Source organism: Piliocolobus tephrosceles, chromosome 18 (assembly GCF_002776525.5).
Source record: "Piliocolobus tephrosceles isolate RC106 chromosome 18, ASM277652v3, whole genome shotgun sequence".
NCBI classification, from domain to species: Eukaryota; Metazoa; Chordata; class Mammalia; order Primates; family Cercopithecidae; genus Piliocolobus; species Piliocolobus tephrosceles.
Genome location: NC_045451.1, coordinates 34,426,194 through 34,444,702, shown reverse-complemented (window position 1 = coordinate 34,444,702; position 18,509 = coordinate 34,426,194). Strand labels below are relative to the sequence as shown.

At 35.0% G+C, this 18,509-nt stretch overlaps 1 protein-coding gene across 5 annotated transcripts in view; it reads right to left on the bottom strand.

Moving 5' to 3' along the window:
- The window catches only part of SMAD2 (SMAD family member 2), a 94,895-nt gene that overhangs the window by 10,589 nt on the left and 65,797 nt on the right, over nucleotides 1-18,509 (bottom strand). For all 5 annotated transcript variants that reach the window (XM_023207590.1, XM_023207593.1, XM_023207591.1 and 2 more), the window contains 4 exons: nucleotides 6,047-6,100; nucleotides 3,948-4,160; nucleotides 1,450-1,587; nucleotides 1,131-1,275 (listed from right to left, as the gene is read on the bottom strand). In XM_023207590.1, coding sequence (XP_023063358.1) covers nucleotides 1,131-1,275; nucleotides 1,450-1,587; nucleotides 3,948-4,160; nucleotides 6,047-6,100 — 550 coding nt within the window. The remainder of the gene's footprint in view (nucleotides 1-1,130; nucleotides 1,276-1,449; nucleotides 1,588-3,947; nucleotides 4,161-6,046; nucleotides 6,101-18,509) is intronic.

Below are 18,509 nucleotides of genomic sequence, written 5' to 3'. Positions count from 1 at the left end.
ATATATTTTAAAATATATTCAACAAGTAGATCTCACTCTCAAAAGTCAGATTTCTGACAAAACATAAGTTAAGACAAGCAAGTCCAAAACATATCAATTTGGAAGAGACCAAATTGCCGGAAGCAGCAGGAATACAATCACTCTATTACATGAAGATTTCTTAAACAAGCATACAGAGAAAGCAATACAAATTGAAGACTAAGTATTTTACTTAATTCCTACTCTTAAATATGGTAAAGAAGTCTTCCCTCTCTTTGATGTGAAATCCAATCTACTGTTTATCAATAATCTAGACTATTTTATCCACTGATGACAAATTAGTTTTTGTAAAACTTAAATACATAATTGTTACTACTATCCTTATAGAATAGGTTAAGAGTCCAGGAGAACTATCTTCCAATCCCATCTCAACCACTTATAATGTAACCTTGGGTAAATTACCAGCTTTCTATGCCTATTTACAAATATGTTATTAGTTTGAACCATTTGTTACCTGCAAGGATGGCAATTTCATATATTTCAACCTTACAAAGAATGAATTGACAACAGAAATAGTAATTTTTAGATACTACACTTAAAACAGCACAGTGCCTGTCACATTAGCAAGTATTCCTCCTATTTCTGAATGAAGTTCCTCCTCTTAACCTACATTCAGTTTATCTTAATTTATTTGTCCAGCCTTATTTTTTCTATTCTCCAAACTGAATTGTTATGCTATTCTCAAGATTATCACTTCCCAACTCTGCCCACCCCATTTATGACTATTGAAATCCAACGCATCTTTTACAACTAGATCCCGTGCCATCAAGTTTTTCTTGAGCACTGTGTGCAAACATATCTCCTTCCATAAACTGACATAACTCTTCATATACACCCCTTTTACGGTATTTTAACACTCTGCATTATCTCAAAATGCATGCCCGTGCATGTTTTAATGATATCTTCCATAATGGCAGCTCAGTAATTTGCAATAGTTTTTAATTTGGAGGCCTCCAACTTTATTTTACATAAAGATCAGCTGACTCTATAACCTCAATGAAAATAGGTACAAATGAACTCCAGAATATGCAAAAATGGAATGAAACATAATTACACTGTGGAAATTTAAGAACCAAATATGTATTTCATACCGGTATTCTGCTCCCCACCCTTTCACAAAACTCATTCTTATGGTGCACATTCTAGTTAGCTGGTAGACGGCTTCAAAACCCTGATTAACAGACTGAGCCAGAAGAGCAGCAAATTCCTGGTTGTTGAAGATCTTCAGATTACAGCCTATGATTTAAAAAGGTAAAAGAAACTGTCAAAAAAGTATCACTATTAAAAATTTTAAAAGGGTTACAAGTTTTAGAATATGAGCATGCAATCATCTACCAATTCCTAAAATTAGCAACTAGAAAAACTAAGCAAGTTGACATGATAGGTTTATTTACATTATTGAATGCATACCTGGTGGAATTTTACACACTGTTGCAGGGTGCCAACCGTATCTCTGATTACAATTGGGGCTCTGCACAAAGATTGCACTATCACTTAGGCACTCAGCAAAAACTTCCCCACCTATGTAATATAAGCGCACTCCTCTTCCTGAAACAAAATACAAAGGAGATTAGTTTTGTAACATTTACTATTTCCGTGTGACTTTAGAAGCATTTTCTTGGGAAAATTCTAAAATGATATAAAGTATTGAGGATCTTTTTCACAGATAATGCCTTTCTGAAGTCTAACTTTAAATATACTACTGTATATTTCTCCAAGAACACTATTTCACCAAGAATACTACATATTTCTCCAAGAATATTCTAACAGTTTTATTGATTTTAAAATACATGTGTACCGAAAGTATTTAAACAATGTAGAAAAAGTACACAGATAGTAAAATAGTTTCATACAAATGATATATATTATTTTAAAATAAGTAAAAGATTGAGTTAATTTTTGAAGGAATTCACTGTTTGGAGAAATATACCTTCATTACAACTGTATTTTCTTAAAGATCCCACTAACATTAAGAAAAAAGATATAAAAACATCAAGAGGTTAAGAGTCATTTCCCATTTTAAAAACTATATATTACGGTGGAAACCAAGCCTCTAGATGTATAAGCATGATTAAGTGAGAAAAAAATTCTACTGGGAGATTTTTAATATACTTCTTTCAGAGTATGACAGATCACAGATGCAAAATAATATGAGATATAAGAATTTTAAAAAAAAATTGTGAGAGGCAGAATTCTAACACGGCACCTAAGAGTCTCAGCCCTGAGGTGCACATACACTCTCAATTAATCAAACACTAGGTGCTGCTGTTAAGGAGTTTTTCAGATGTAATTAAGGCAGCAGCAGATCAGTTAACCTTAAGAAAGGGAGATTATATTTGGTGGGCCTGACTCAATCAGGCAATCCTTTAAAAGGGACTAGACTGTCATAGGGTAGTGACGCAAAGCATGAGAAGTATTCAACACAAGAGGCATTCCATCGCTGACTTTGAAGATGGATGGCACCATGTGACAAGGAATTCAGGTGGCATCTAGGAGCTGAATTCTGCCACAACCATGTGGGCTTAGAAGGGGACCTCAAGCTCCAGATAAGAACACAGGCCAGCTAACATCTCAATCTTGGCCTTGTTAAACCTTGAAAAGACCGCCTAACCCATGTCTGGACTCCCGACCCACAGAAACTGTGAGGTAAAAAATTGGTGTTTTAGGCCACTGAGTTTGCGGTAATTTGTTACACAGCAAAGAAAACTAATAAACAACTAATATTCCAGATTTAATAAATACAGAACCTGGTACGCTGGTTCTGTTAAGACTATGGAATATTTGTAATATAGTTATGCATGTGGTCATTGGAAAAACATTAAGTCCAAAAGTAGAGATTTTTCAGGCTATATTCCCTGATCAAAATCACCTATAAAACTAGAAATCAAAACTAAAAAAAATCTAATAATGACAGCAATCTAAAACTTTGGAGGGAGAAGAGAATAGGGCAGGAAAAAACCCATTAAATTTTTTTGCAGAACCCCAAATAAGACACAAAAACAAAAAACTAACTATTTTAGTTAAAGCACCTACAGTGCCACTGGGTGTCTTAATAAGATTATCCAAATCTATACATCAAGCAAGATTTGAGAACTTCCACATGGAACCAAGTAATAGATCTTCTAGTCATTATCATTTTGCAGTATCAAAATCAGCCTTTGAAAACCAGCATTACTTCTCACAGGAGGTGATGGTTAATCAGAAAAAAAAAAAAAAAAACAGAAGCAAACTATTGTTAAAATAAGTTACTTTAAGGTGATGAGAATGATGTTCAATTATGAATGGCTCTCACACTTTTTCACTTCATTGTTAAGGAAATACCGAGCACCCCAAAGAGCTTTTGTTTATGTGAATATTATGGAAAATGACTATATTAGATATAAAAACTGAGATTTAAAAAACTCATTTAAAAATCAAATAATAAATCTATTACATATTAATATAAACAATGTTTATGAAAAACAACTGTATTTCCAAAGCAAAAACAAACAGTGGCCACATTTCACCTTTTTGCAAATCTCTTTAATGTCTAGTGTAACAGAATTGGAGTCTCACTATCAAATCTACATTTCATCTCCTGCAAAATCATACGCATGTAGGCTCTGGAATACTCCACTGTACACTCATGAGAGAATGAGAGTAAAAATGGCAAAAAGCATCTCAGTACTACTATGAAAATAGCTTTGACCTCACAAACTAGCTGAAAGGGTTTCTGGGACTACCCGAAGTCCCCAAACCACATTTTGAGATGTCCCTGAATTATATTTTGAACTATATAAAACGCAGTTCTTGTTTTAGATATCTCATTTCAGATGAACAGCAAGCAGATTTCATTTAATATATAAACTCACCAAAGGGGGAAAAAACCTGGAAGCTATATAAAGGAACTGAAAAAAAAACAAACATACCTATATGCCTTCTTGTCATTTCTACTGTGGCATTTCGGTTAACATTGGAGAGTAAACCTAAGCAGAACCTCTCTGAATTTGATGGATCTGTAAAGCCATCTACAGTGAGTGAGGGTTGTGATGCATGGAAGGTTTCTCCAACCCTCTGATTTAATTCGTAATATGCTATTGAACACCAAAACGCAGGTTCTGAGTAAGTAACTGGCTGTAAGTCTGAAAAAGAAAAAAAACAAAAATAAAAAATAAATAAAAGGAAGAAATGTGTGAACAATTCAAGCCAAAATTAGATTGAATATAATCATCTTTACATGCTCTATGCCAGCCTGCACTGGCAAAAGCTCAGGAAGCAGACATAATCGGTTTCCATAGATCATACCAGATTTTCAATATTTTTCACCCAAAACTCCAGTTTCATATATCATACCAGATTTTTTCAAATTTCCCCCATGTCATTAAATCACTTTTTGTTGGATTCTTTGTTTTACCAGTAGTTTTATTCTAGCTCCTGTTCAAATACAAAACAATCATAGGCAAAGTCAGTCAACTTGCCATACTTGGTGCATTTCTAAAGCACATAAAAAAGCTAACATGGGGTAAGATAAAGCCAGCGCAAAGAGTAACGAGTCAAAAGCCACACAAAGAAAAACAGACATAATAAAAGGATACAAAATATGATATATTTTTACATTTGTCTATTTTAACATCAAATTCTTGGTGAGATACCCTAGCTACAAAAGAGAAAACCATGTCTGGTTCTCACTCACACATGAGAACCAGAAAGCAGTAACACACAAAGATCACAGAAGTGGAAACAGACCATAGAGTCAAAAGACTACTTATTTCACTGGAAAACTATGTATTTAGCTGCTGCAATTTTGACTAAAACCATAGGACTACTGCAAAAGAAAAAAAATCTCATAATTGTGTAAAATAAATTCCAAACATGTAACAACCCAAGAGAAATTGTGAAATAGCAGGGTAAAATGAGGGCAAAAATAATAATAGTAATATAGAAATGTACATGTAGTCATCCCTTGGCATTTACAGGGGATTGGTTCTAGGACCAGCTCCTCCTAACTAAAAACCCTCAGATGTTCAAGTCCCTGACATAAAAGGGCATAGTATTTGCATGTAACTTAAATTCACGTCATCCTGTATACTTTAAATCATCTCTAGATTACTTAAAATACCTAACAATGTAAATACTATACAAATAGTTGTTATACTGTATTTTAAAATTTGGGCCCAGCACGGTGGCTCACGTCTGTAATCCCAGCACTTTAAGAGGACGAGGTGGGTGGATCGTATGAGGCCAGGAGTTTCAGACCAGCCTGGGCAACATAGTGAAACCCCGTCTCTACTAAAAATACAAAAATTAGCTGGGTGTCGCAGCATGCACCTGTAGTCCCAGCTACTCAGGAGGCTGAGGCGAGGCTGAGGCAGAGAACTGCTTGAACCCAGGAGACAGAGGTTGCAGTGAGCCGAGATCGTGCCACTGCACTCTAGCCTGGGCGACAGAGTGAGACTCTGTCTCAAAAAATAAATAAAAATAAATAAATAAAATTTGTATTAGTTTTTATTGTTGTATTGTTATTTTCATTTTTTCCCAAATATTTTCAGTCTGAAGTTGGTTGAATCTGTAGGCTGAACTCATGGTTATGAAGGGACCATACACATACACATTTGTACATATACATGCACACTCTCATATATATAACCCCCATACTACATATACATATTTATGTCAATGTATATATATATGTAATACCATAGCTGTTATTAATTGCTACATCATAAAACATAACCATAAAAATCTAGCCATAATAGGTTACATAATTTTCTATGAGGAATATGATTTCAATAATAAAAAGATTATACCTATTTCTTATGTGTGCCAGCAGAAAAGACTTTTAATAATTTTGAGGGATGGCATCAATATTCTTTTTAAAAAGCACTATCGTAAACCACACATATAATTATTTGGTTATTCATTAGGATCCCTTTCTCCGATATATAAAAAATAACTCCTAGAGAAGATTTTTATTATTAAGTAGGTGATACAGTATAAACATGATGAGGGTAACATATTTGCAACTTACCCAAGCTATGATTAACAGGGGAAAGAGTAGTAGGAGATAGTTCTGCTGGAGAGCCTAAAACAAAAGGATTTCATTTAAAAATAAATGAAGTATTTCCAGAACTTCTGATCAAGTAATCATAAAACTGGCTTTATCTGGTAATAATTATCAACAATAATACAAAGATAATTTAAATACCAAGAATTCAGAATATACAGTGCTTAAATTTAATTTGTGGGGGGTGGGTGGGAGAAAAGGTGGGGGGTTCCTGTATAAAAGGTGCGACAGTTTTGGCTTCCAGCCCACCAGTTCACCTTCCCAAAGATATCTAATGTTGACAGTTCCTTGGGTATCTTTCCAAAATATTCTATGAACCACATAAGCAAATACATTTTTGTTCTGTGTCCTTTCTTTTCATACACAAGTGGTAACCATTTTTAATCTTCTATATTATTCTACCAGATTGTTCACAATGTGTTATTAGATACATAACATTGGGATCCCATACTGATGGATATTTAGGCTATTTTCAATCTTTTGCTACAAGAACCAATGCTTTAAGATTGCAATAACTAATCTTGACCATTCTGCATGCTTCCAATCACATCTGAAGGACACATTCTTAAAGAAACTGCCAGGTCGAAAAGTTTGTGCACTTGCAATTTTGATAGATTTGGGTAAAATTATCATTCATCAAGGTTGTACCAGTTTACATTCCCAGTCAGAACACAGTAAACGGATACCTGTGGTGTTATTGCTTCTAGATGAAAACATGGTCACAAGTACAGTTTTAATTTTGAGTAGCTTTACCCGTTTATATTGTATTTCCTTTCTGTAATAGCCTGTTCTTTTTTTTTTTTTTTTTTTTCTGTGATGTTGATCATTTTCTTACTGACCGTTCAAAAGCTCTTTATACATATTAGGGATATGAGACTTCTTATGGTATGAGTTACAAATATTTAGTCATTGGTTTTATGACTCTTAATCCTAATTTTGATCATGTAGCACTAAAAAAAAAACCCTTCTACATGATTTATCAATCATCTTTGGGTTACTGTCACACTTTGGGATAAAACAGTGATGATGGTAGGTATCTTACTCTTGACTTTTAGAGTAATGTTTCTACCATTTTTCCCATTAAGCATGGCATTGGCTTTGAGGCTGATAGCAATAAAATATTTATTTAGGATTTTTGCATCAATAGTCTCAAGCAATATGAGCCCGAAGATTTACATGAGTGCTATGTTTGTAAGGCTCTGTGGTTAATGTTATTACAATCTAGCAATTTTATCCTCTGAAAAGGTTTAAACAGTATTATAACAGCATATTCTTCAAAAGTTTGGTAGAATTCTTCTGTGAAATTATTTATAGTTAGTAACTTTCTAGGGCTTACTATGAGACATTATTCTATGAAGGGTGACTTGTTCAGATAGCTCTATTTTCTGGAGTCAGTTTTGGTAAATTACACTTTCTTAGAAAATGATGTTTTTTCTTCTGGGTAAACAGGCTAAATCTAATCAAGAAAGTAAGGGGGCACAAATATACAAAATAAGAACCACCAGAGACAACATATGAAAAATCAAGGTGCGACTAGTCTACTCAATTCCATGCAACTCAATTTTAAAACACATTTGCTGTAAGTGTTGTTAAATAATCTTATTAAAAATATAAAAAATGTTTTATGATCATCATTCTCTACACGTTTAGGGAAAGTTATCTAAAAGAGCATGACCCAAGCTTCAAATGTACACCAAGAGCATAACTGTAGAACAAGATAGGTCAGGCCAGGCATGGTGGCTCACACCTGTAATCCCAGCACTTTGGGAGACTGAGGTGGGTGGATCACAAGGTCAGGAGTTTGAGACCAGCCTGGCCAACACAGTGAAACCCCATCTCTACTGAAAACACAAAACTTAGTCGGGCATGGTGGTGCACACCTGTAATCCCAGCTACTCGGAAGGCTAAGGCAGAAGAATCGCTTGAATCCAGGAGGTGGGGGCTGCAGTGAGGTAAGGACATCCCACTGCACTCCAGCCTGGGCAACAGAGCGAGACTCTGTCTCAAAAGAAAAAAAAGAGTAAGATAGGTCAGACTGTCTTACATACCTCCTCCCTACCATACACCATTATAACCATGACATAAAACACCAGGCAATAAAGGTGAAACAGCAGCCCTAGATAAATAAATGAATCAGAAACAGAGAAGAGATGCTTATTTTTTACAAGACAGAACAGTCTTCCACAACATAATTATGTTCCTTTTTTCTCAGTTTGAAAAATCTATTGGCAAGTCACAACAGGTACAACTAGGAAAGGTCAAAATATATTTGGAACAATAAGCTAAAATTCACTGCTGTTTCCTGAAGCCAATATAAAATAAACAAAGGCACTATTAGAAATGGAGGAAACTGCACAATTATTAATATCTTTTAACTGTTTACTCCTCTATTAAATACTTAGAAATGACCACTAGGATCATTTAAATTAATAGGCGTTCAGTCAGATGGGATAAGTTAGAATTACAGATTACAAAAAAGACAAATTTTACAAACTTAAAATAAGCTAGCAATTAATAGAAGCCTTTAAAAAAAATTAAAAAAAAAAAAAAAAAACCAGAGGCAAGTAACTGATGATTAGCCTATGAATTATTCATACATAAATGCTGTTACTGAAGTCTCGCCTACCACAGGTCTTCCACTTAGGAGAAATATAAATATCCTATTTGAGATCCAGTGTGAATTAGCAGTGTCTACTTACAGCTAAACCATCTAGAGAAATCCCTGTGCATGTATCTTCGCATACAAACTTACAGATATTTGTGGGATACATTTGTCAAACCTTTGACAAATTAACAAATGTCAAATGAAACGTGTTAAACTTTTATAAGTGCCAAAATACCCTCTCAAAAATGTTTCATCTCACCAAGAATTTAAAAGCTAGTGTTTCTTCACACTGTGTCACTACATGTTGACATCTGCCAATATGATAGGTTTTAAGGAAACAATTTTTTAATATCTTGTTTTTGTTGTAAATAGTGTATTCCTGTTCTTTTAGCCAATTCTATTAACTATCTTTTTCTTCTTGATTTGTAAGTTTTTAAACTTAAAAATCAGTTCTTAGACTTGTCATCTATTTGCAAATATCCAGGATTTTTTTTAAAAAAATCTGTTAAAACTGTTTTAATTTTAAAAATAGACTATTTTTTAGAGTAGTTTCAAGATCACGGCAAAACTGAACAGAAGTTTCATACAAAGAGCTCCCACATGACCCCAGCCCTGCTTCCCCAAATTCCCTATCGACATCCGCAAACTACAATGGTCCATTTGTTATAATAATGAACCTATACCACATTATTACCAAAAGTCCATAATTTACATTAGGGCTCACTATGTTACATTTTCTGGGTTTTGACAAAAGTATAATGATGTGTGTCCATTTACAGTATCAAACAGAGTAGTTTCACTGCCCTAAAAATGCCCTGTGCTCTACCTAGTCCTCTTTTCCTCCCACAAAGCCTCAGTAACCACTTATCTTTCTACTGTCTCCATAGTTCTGCCTTCTCCAGAATGTCATTCATATATAGTAAGTCTTCATTTAACATCTTCCATAGGTTTTTTGGAAAACAACTTAAGCAAAATAACTGTACAACAAAACCAAATTTCCCCAATCATCAACATTGTAACAAAATGACATTACTTGAGGACCTATTGTACATTACTTGGATGTATCAGTTTATTTATCTAGTCACCTATTAAAGACATATTGGTTGCTTCCAAGTTTTGGAAATTATAAATAAAGCTACTATGAACATCCATTTGTGGGTTTTTGTGTAGACCTAAGTTTTCAATTCATTTGGGTAAATACCAAGGAGAAGCAAGACTGCTAAACCGTATGGTAAGAATATGGTTAGTTTTGTAAGAAATCACCAAACTATCTTCCAAAGTGGCTATACCATTTTTCATTCTGACCAGCAATAAATGAGTATGCCTGTTGCTCCCCATCCTCATCACACCAGCACTGATGAACTCCCTCAGCTTTTGTTTGTCTGAGAAATTTTTTATTTCTCCTTCATTCTTGAAGGACAGTTTTACTGGTTATAGTATTCTCGGTTGGCAGGGGGTACTTTTTTTTTAGACGAGGTCTCACTCTGTCACCCAGGTTGGAGGGCAGTGGCACAATCTTGGCTTACTATTACAATCTCCACCTCCTAGGCTCAAGCAATTTTCCCACTTCAGCCTCCTAAGCAGCTGGGACCACAGGTGCACACCAACACATCCAGCTAATTTCTTTGTTTTTTAATTCTTTCAGCACTTTAAATACACCACCCATCTCTCCTGGCCTGCAAACTTTTCTGCTGAAAAATCTGACTGACTAATGAAGACTCCCTTGTTATGTGGCACGCTGCTTTTTCTCTTGCTGCTTTTATTCACAATAGCAAAGATACAGAAAACAACCCAAGTGTCCCATCAACAGATGAATGAATAAACAAATGGTGGGTTATACACACAATTGAATGTTATTCTGCCTTAAAAAGGGAGATCCTAACACTTTTGGCATGGATGAATCTGGAAGACACTATGCTAAGGGAAATGAGGTAGACACAGAATAAGAAACATGACATAATCTCATATGTGGGGTTTTTTTTTTTAAAACCAAATACATAGAAAATAATAAAATGGAGATTACAGGTTGGGGGAAAAACAGGGGGACTATAGGTCAAAAGGTATAAAGTTGCAGATATGTAAGATATGCCCAGAGATCTAATGTACAACCTGAGGACTACAGTTACAATATTGTGTTGTATACTGGAAATGTACTGAGTCGATTTTAGGTGCTCTTATCACACACATAAAAAGGTAACTATGTGAGATGATGGATTTAGTTGACTACAATAACCACTTCATGACATACACCAAATATCATGTTATATACCTTAAACATACACAAGAAAAATGTATGCTTTAAAAAGTCTAATTTACTGAATACAGACCAAAGTGTTCACAAATCTTCCAGAAAACTGGGAATCATCCTGGGTTGCTTCTTCAACCTTATCCCAAATATGATTACTAGTCATATTCTAACCCTCAGCAATATGTATCAAAAGCACCCATTTCTCCCCCATGTCACCTAAAACCAGCCAGAGATACAGTGTACTAAAGAACAGGAACTCTAGAATCTGACATCCTACTGAATTTCTCTGACATTTTCTAGCTATTTTTTAATAGGTTCGTGACAGCATTGTGTTTTTAATTTCTGGTAAAAGTTGAACCTTTTAAAATTTTAATTTTTTGCTAGATGCAATTATATGTAATGCTTAAGTTTTCCTGTTTTGCCTATGCTGCCTAATTTTTTATAATGAACATCCATTTGTTGTATAATTTGAAATGCTGTATCATAATCTTATGTGTAGAACACTGTTTAACTTTTATGTGACATAGAATAATGGTAGAAATAAGAGATTAAGCTTCCCTGCCAAAGTGATACAACATTATAATTGTCAAATTCAGCTTATGAAATATATAATGCATGAATGACCATTTTCTCATTTCTTGCTTTAAAAAACTTAATCCCCAATGTGATAGTATCTTAGGTTTTATATATTTCCAAATTTTCTATGAGCATAATTCTGTTCATAATGAGAAAAAAGGCTGCTTTTGTTTTTATTAGAAACTCCTACAGAGTTCCCCTTATACTTAGTATGTAGAACATTAGGGAAAATCTTTGCTTCTGAAATAGTAAGAAAATAGTGGATAAACAAACAAAAAAAATCCTATTTTTCTTTAAAGTTATCATACAGATATAGATCCAAGTAAGTCCGTATGAACTAATTTACAGAGAGGGATGAGCTCCTCCTTGGTTAACAGAGTGGTAATCACTTTTACTACTGACAGCAACTGCCAAGTCAGGACACAGGCAAAGGACTGAGCTTGCCAAAGGAGAAGCCAACTAAAATTTCAGAAGGCCATGCACAGATGACGGGAATCTAAGAAGCTGCAAGCACAGAGCTCCTCTTCACCAGTCGGTTCCAACCCATGTCTTTAGCTGAGTACATAGTAGCATAGGAAGTCTTGGGCAAGGCTAGAAAGAAATGAGAATATGCAGTCTTGCCATATTCATATCTGAAAGTCCTGATAAGGTAGGGAACTGACCCTCCTTGAAACCTGAGTGATGTGATATTAAAGCACCAAATTATCACCTTTTCAACTCAAATCCTAAGGGCAAGGAAAGGATCAGCTCTTCAACTTAGCAACTGGAGAGAGAAAAGAGTTGGTCTTTCCAAAGAAAGTGTATCTATTTTAGCCTCAAATATTATTTTATATACAACACCCACTATCCAATTAAAAAACAAGAGATATTCAAAGATGGAGGGGGGAAGAATGACCCATAATCAAGACATAAAACAGTCAACAAAAGCAGGCCATGTTACATATTAACTGGATATAAATTATCAAAGACTTTAAAACAGAAATTATATAGCTAAAAAATAAATGATCTGAAATGAAAAATTCATTTAATTGGATTAAAAGAAGACCCAAAGTCAGGGTCACATACATATTATCACTTGATTTTCAACAAAGGAGCCAATGTAAATCAATGGAGAAAGGAGAGTCTCTACAAAATGGTGCTAAAACAACTGAAAGAAATATCCTGTAGCTAAAGGAACAAAAAGCATCAAAAAGGAGCAAAAGTGGTAAATACGTAAGTAAATACAAAACATTCCTTTTTATCCCTTCTAATTTTCTTTAAAAATCAACTTGATAGCAAAAGCAAAAATAGCCGGGTGTGGTGGCTCACACCTGTAATCCCACCGCTTTGGGAGGCTGAAGTGGGTGGATCACGATGATGTCAGGAGATCGAGACCATCCTGGCTAACATGGTGAAACCCTATCTCTACTAAAAATACAAAAAAAAAAAAAAAAAAACCACAAAAGAAAGTTAGCCAGGCGTGGTGGCAGGCACCTGTAGTCCCAGCTACTCGGGAGGCTGAGGCAGAAGAATGGTACGAACCCAGGAGGTGGAGCTTGCAGTGAGCCAAGATCACACCACTGCACTCCAGACTGGGCGACAGAGGGAGACTCCGTCTCAAAAAAAGAAAAAAAAACAGCAAAAATAACACTATACTTTGGGGTTTATACCTTTTTGTTAAGTAAAATACATGTCAATAATAGTACAAACAACAGAAGTGGATGAATGAAATCAGAGTGGTGTAAAGTTCTTAAATTTTACATGACATTGTAAAATATTACAACTTAAGTAACCTTCTAGGTATAACACGGTAAGTACAATGTAATCACAAGAATGCCAACTGAGAAAATAATACTAAGTGTTATTGGTAAAAAGCCAAGAGAGTAAACAGAATGAAACAAAAATTATTTGATTAGTCTAAAAGGCAGGAAAACAAACAGATAAACAAAAACTACAGAGAACAAACAATTGCAAAATGGTAGCCTAAACCCAGTATCAATAATTCCTCTAAATATAAGTGAACTCAATTTTCCAACTAAAAGACAAAAATTGTTAGATGAAATGAAACCAAAAATATGCTGGCCACAAGAAACACACCATAAATATAAAGATTCGGATAGACTGAAACAATTAAAAATATATCATGTAACCAGAGGTAAGAAAGAAGATATGGTGATGTTAATATGAAATGCGTTTTATAATTAGGGCAAATTCATTAGGAAGATGTAGTAATTCTAAAGGTATATCTTCTAATTACAGAGGTTAAAGATACATGAAGCAAAAACTGACAGGACTAAATAAAGGCAGAAACAGATGACTCTAAAATCAGAGCTGAAGATTTTAACACCAATCATAACTGACAAAATAAGGAGATTTTTTTTAAAATCATAAAGAATTAAGAAGATTTAAACACCATCAAACACCTGAACCTAAATGACATTTGGAACACTATAGTATATACATTCTTTCCAACTATATATGGGACTCTTATCAAGACAAGTTACACATTGTAGCATAAAATAATTTTCACAAATTTCCAAGGACTAAAGTCACACACACTATATGTTGGACTATAACAGAATTAAATTAAAAATCAATGAAGTATCTAGAAAATCCTCACACTCCTAAGAAAAACCCAAACTTCTAAATAACTCATGAATCAAGAAGAATTAGAAAATAATTAAGTGATAATTAAAAAACAACAAAAAATTTGTAATATAGAGCTAACATAAAGCTTAGAGGGGGGAGGCCGAGGCGGGCGGATCACAAGGTCAGGAGATCGAGACCATCCTGGCTAACACAGTGAAAACCCGTCTCTACTAAAAAATACAAAAAAAAAAAAAAAAAAAAAAACTAGCCAGGCGAGGTGGCGGGCGCCTGTAGTCCCAGCTACTCGGGAGGCTGAGGCAGGAGAATGGCGTGAACCCGGGAGGCGGAGCTTGCAGTGAGCTGAGATCTGGCCACTGCACTACAGCTTGGGCGACAGAGTGAGACTCCGTCTCAAAAAAAAAAAAAAAAAAAAAAAGCTTAGAGGGAAAATTATAGCTTTAAATGCTTACATTATAAACGAATGATCTAAATGTATACCACAAGAGGACAGAAAAAGAGCAGTAAATGAAAAGTAGACAAAAAGATGATGAATACAAACAAAAAGAGACAAAGACAAAAATGAACAAGACAAAAAATTGGTCCTTTGAGACTACCGATAAATCCCTTGCAAGATGTTCTAATAAAAAATTAAAAAGTCAAATTACATTATAAATTTTAAAATGGATCTCACATACACGAAAGGAATAACAAATATCAGAAATAACTTTGTATCAATAAATTTTTCCAGCCTGGGCAACCTGGTGAAATCCCATCTCTACATAAAACACAAACATTAACCAGGCTCAGTAGCATGTTCCTGTGGTCCCAGCTCTGTGGGAGGCTATACTGGGGAAGACTGCCTGAGCCTGGGAGGTTGAGGCTACAGTGAGCCAACCAGGCCACTGCACTCCAGCCTGGGCAAGAAAGTGAGATCCTGTCTCAATTAATCAATCCTACAACTTCGATGAAATGAACACATTTCTAACAAAATACAAGTTTATCAAATACATACACAAAATTAAAAATGTAAATAATCCATAGTTTAAAAAACGCTTTGCTACAAGAGATGGTTTCTCTGGTAAAATCTATCATACTTTTTTCTGAATACAAGGTCTCACTGTTGCCCAGGCTGGAGTGCAGTGGCACAAACGTGGCTCAATGCAACCTCAACCTCCTGGGCTCAAGTGACCCTCCCACCTTAGCCTCTAAAGTAGCTGGGACCACAGGTGAATGCCACTAACCCTGGCTAATTAAAAAAAATTTTTTTTTTTTTTTTTAGAGATGGGGTCTTGCTTTGTTGCCTAGTTTGGTCTTGACCTCCTGTGCTCAAGCAATTCTCCAGCCTTGGCCTCCTAAAGTGCTAGGATTACAGGCAAGAACCACCATGCCCAGCCCTATCAAAGATTTAAGAAAGAAAGAATGCCAACCTTAATGAAACACTTTCAGAAAACAGGAGAAAGTCCTTTCCAACACATTTTATGATATTAAAACTAACGACCACATAACAAGGGAAAAAACCCTACAGACCAATCTCTCATAAACTTAGATGGAAAAATTCTCAAAAATAAAACAACTGAAATCCATGAAACTATATGATCCTCTTTATAAATGCAGAAAAAACAGTGGACAAAATCCAACAGCCATTCATAAAACACACTTAAAACATTAAGAACAAAAAGGAAAAAGAACTTCCTCAATCAGATACAATCTCCAAAATATCCACAATTAACATCATATTTAAAGGGGGAATTGCAAAATGTATTCTTCCTATAATCAGAACAATGCAAAAATGTCCATTCTTATATCTTCAACAGTTTACTGTAGGTCTTAGGACAGAAAAAGAAAAAAGCATAAAGACAGGGGAAAAAAAGAAAAACTGTCAGTCGGGCACCGTGGCTCACGCCTGTAATCCCACCACTTTGAGAGGCCAAGGCGGGTGGATCACCTGCGGTTGGGAGTTCGAGACCAGCCTGACCAACATGGAGAAACCCCATCTCTACTAAAAATACAAAAAATAAGCTGGGTGAGGGGGTGCATGCCTGTAATCCCAGGTACTTGGGAGGATCGCTTAAATCTGGGAGGCGGAGGTTAAATGAACTGAGATCGTGCCATTGCACTCTAGCCTGGGCAACAAGAGTGAAACTCCATCTCAAAAAAAAAAAAAAAAGAAAAAAGAAAAACTGTCCTTATCAACAGATGACATGGTTGTGTATGCAGAAAACCTCAAGAATCTACAGAATTCTAGAACCAAAAAGTCAATTTAACAAGAATACAGAAGAAAAGATTAATATACAAAAAGCAAATATTACCCATATCCTAGGAACAATTGGAAAATAAAATGTAATAACAAAAATGTGTATAACAGCACTGAAAGTATAAAATACTAAAAAATTTATCTAATGAAAGACATGCTATATACATCTACATAAAAAACTGTTTAACACATGGCAGAGAAAAGGCATTGTTATGAAGACTTTTATCCTGAAGTTGTCAAACCTGACCCCTCATTTTTGACAAAAATCTTACTTTCCTATTTTATAGAGATGATCCTAAACAACAAAGGTCAAATGCTTCTGTGTCTGGATCTCAATTCTTCACTTTCCTTCAAATCTTTGTGCAATCCACTATCTTCCTTTTTCTTAATGGTTAACTCCTCCTAACATTTTCTGTAACTACATTCATACAGTGCTTATTACAGGTTAGGAACACATAGATGCCTTATAAATATAAGACCTGTTAATACTCTATGAGTTAAACGCTATTATTGTCCCTATTTTACAGATTTAAAAACTAGGCTACCTAGCCAGTATATGGAAGAGGAACATTTCAAACTCAGGTAGTCAAGCTCAGAGTCTCACCACGCTATTTTGATTATATGCATTTGGTTAAGAAGAGTAGTCTTGTAAGTGGAGTGTATGTGAACACTGTCTAGGAGTACACAAAACTACTAGTTTACAAAAAGAAAAAATTAAAACATATTTTCTATTTAATCTTATCCTTCAATTTCTAATTTTTGTATATATTTTAAAATGTACATGAAGTGCCTGTACATAACTTACAAATAATTAAATATACATACTCGTAGGATACTCTCAAAATCTTAATACTCACTGTATCAGCTTCCTGGGGCTTGCTCTAACAAAATACCAAAAACTGGGTGGTTTAAAACAACAGAAATTTATTTTCTCAGAGCTTTGGAAGACCTAAGTCCTAAGTAAAGATGTCAGCAAAGCCATGCTCTCTCAAAGGCTCAAGGGGAGAATCTGTTCCACGCCTTTCTCTTAAGCTTTTGGGTTTCCCAACTATCCTAGGAATTGCTCAGCTTGCAGGTGCTAACTCCAGTTACCTGCCTCCATCTTCATATGGCACATTCCTCCCTATCTCTTAAAGACACCAGTCATATGGAATTAGGGCCCATCGCACTTCAGTATGACTTCATCTTAAATAATTACATTTACAAAGATGCTACTTCCAAACAAGGCCATATTCTGAGGTATTGGAGGTCAGGATCTCATTTTATCTTCTGGGACACAGGCAGATTAAAAATACCCTGTAAGTCTCTTTGTATATCTTGGACCAAGCACAGTGTACGTAGAAGATACAAAACTGAATTGTGAGTTATGAAATCCACATCTTACGATCTATTATATTTCTCTATATACCTGTTAGAATAAATATGTTCATAAAAATCATGACTTGAAAAGGGACTGATTATACAATATTACAGAGGTTAATCAAACTTCTAAATTTCTTACGATGTCCAGCCTGACCTCTAATGTCCACAAGACTATAAAGGAAGAATAAAGTCTTAATCAGAGAAATCTCAATTTAAGAAAAAGAAAAAAGTAACAAGTACTTGTTCATATAGTTACTTATTATGCCTAATTTATCCTCTGGTTGCCCTTTAAAAAAATTTTCAATCCATTTTTTTTCCCAGCAGGTTATGAAAGATGAATTTAATTATGTCCTTCCCTCTGGAAGGTATAAACCAGTTAGAGAGGTGGCCAACTTTGTTCTAAATTGGAGCCCTGCATCAGTCAGAATTGTGTTTCTTGTCATGGCCCCGAGAGAGAAACTGATACTGGTTAAGAGGCTGGCAGCCAAACCAACTGTTGGCATCTCATGAATCACATATTCCCATTGCCATACAGTAATTTTAAATGTGTCATTCAGAAAGCCAGTAACATTGCTCCACTGAAACAGAAATATTAGGTTGGGTTCAAAGTTAGCCCCAACACTGCAATTATTTTAGCTGGCTGATTCAGTTTATTCTCCATTTTTGACTTTGATTTATTTATCATACATAACCAATACTCATTGCGCCTCCTGTGTTTCAGTTATATTGTTGAATAGGTGTATGTGCACTAATTAGAATCCCTGCAGCCTTTTTTTTCCTGGCTTCTTTCACTTAACATACTGCTTTCAAGGTC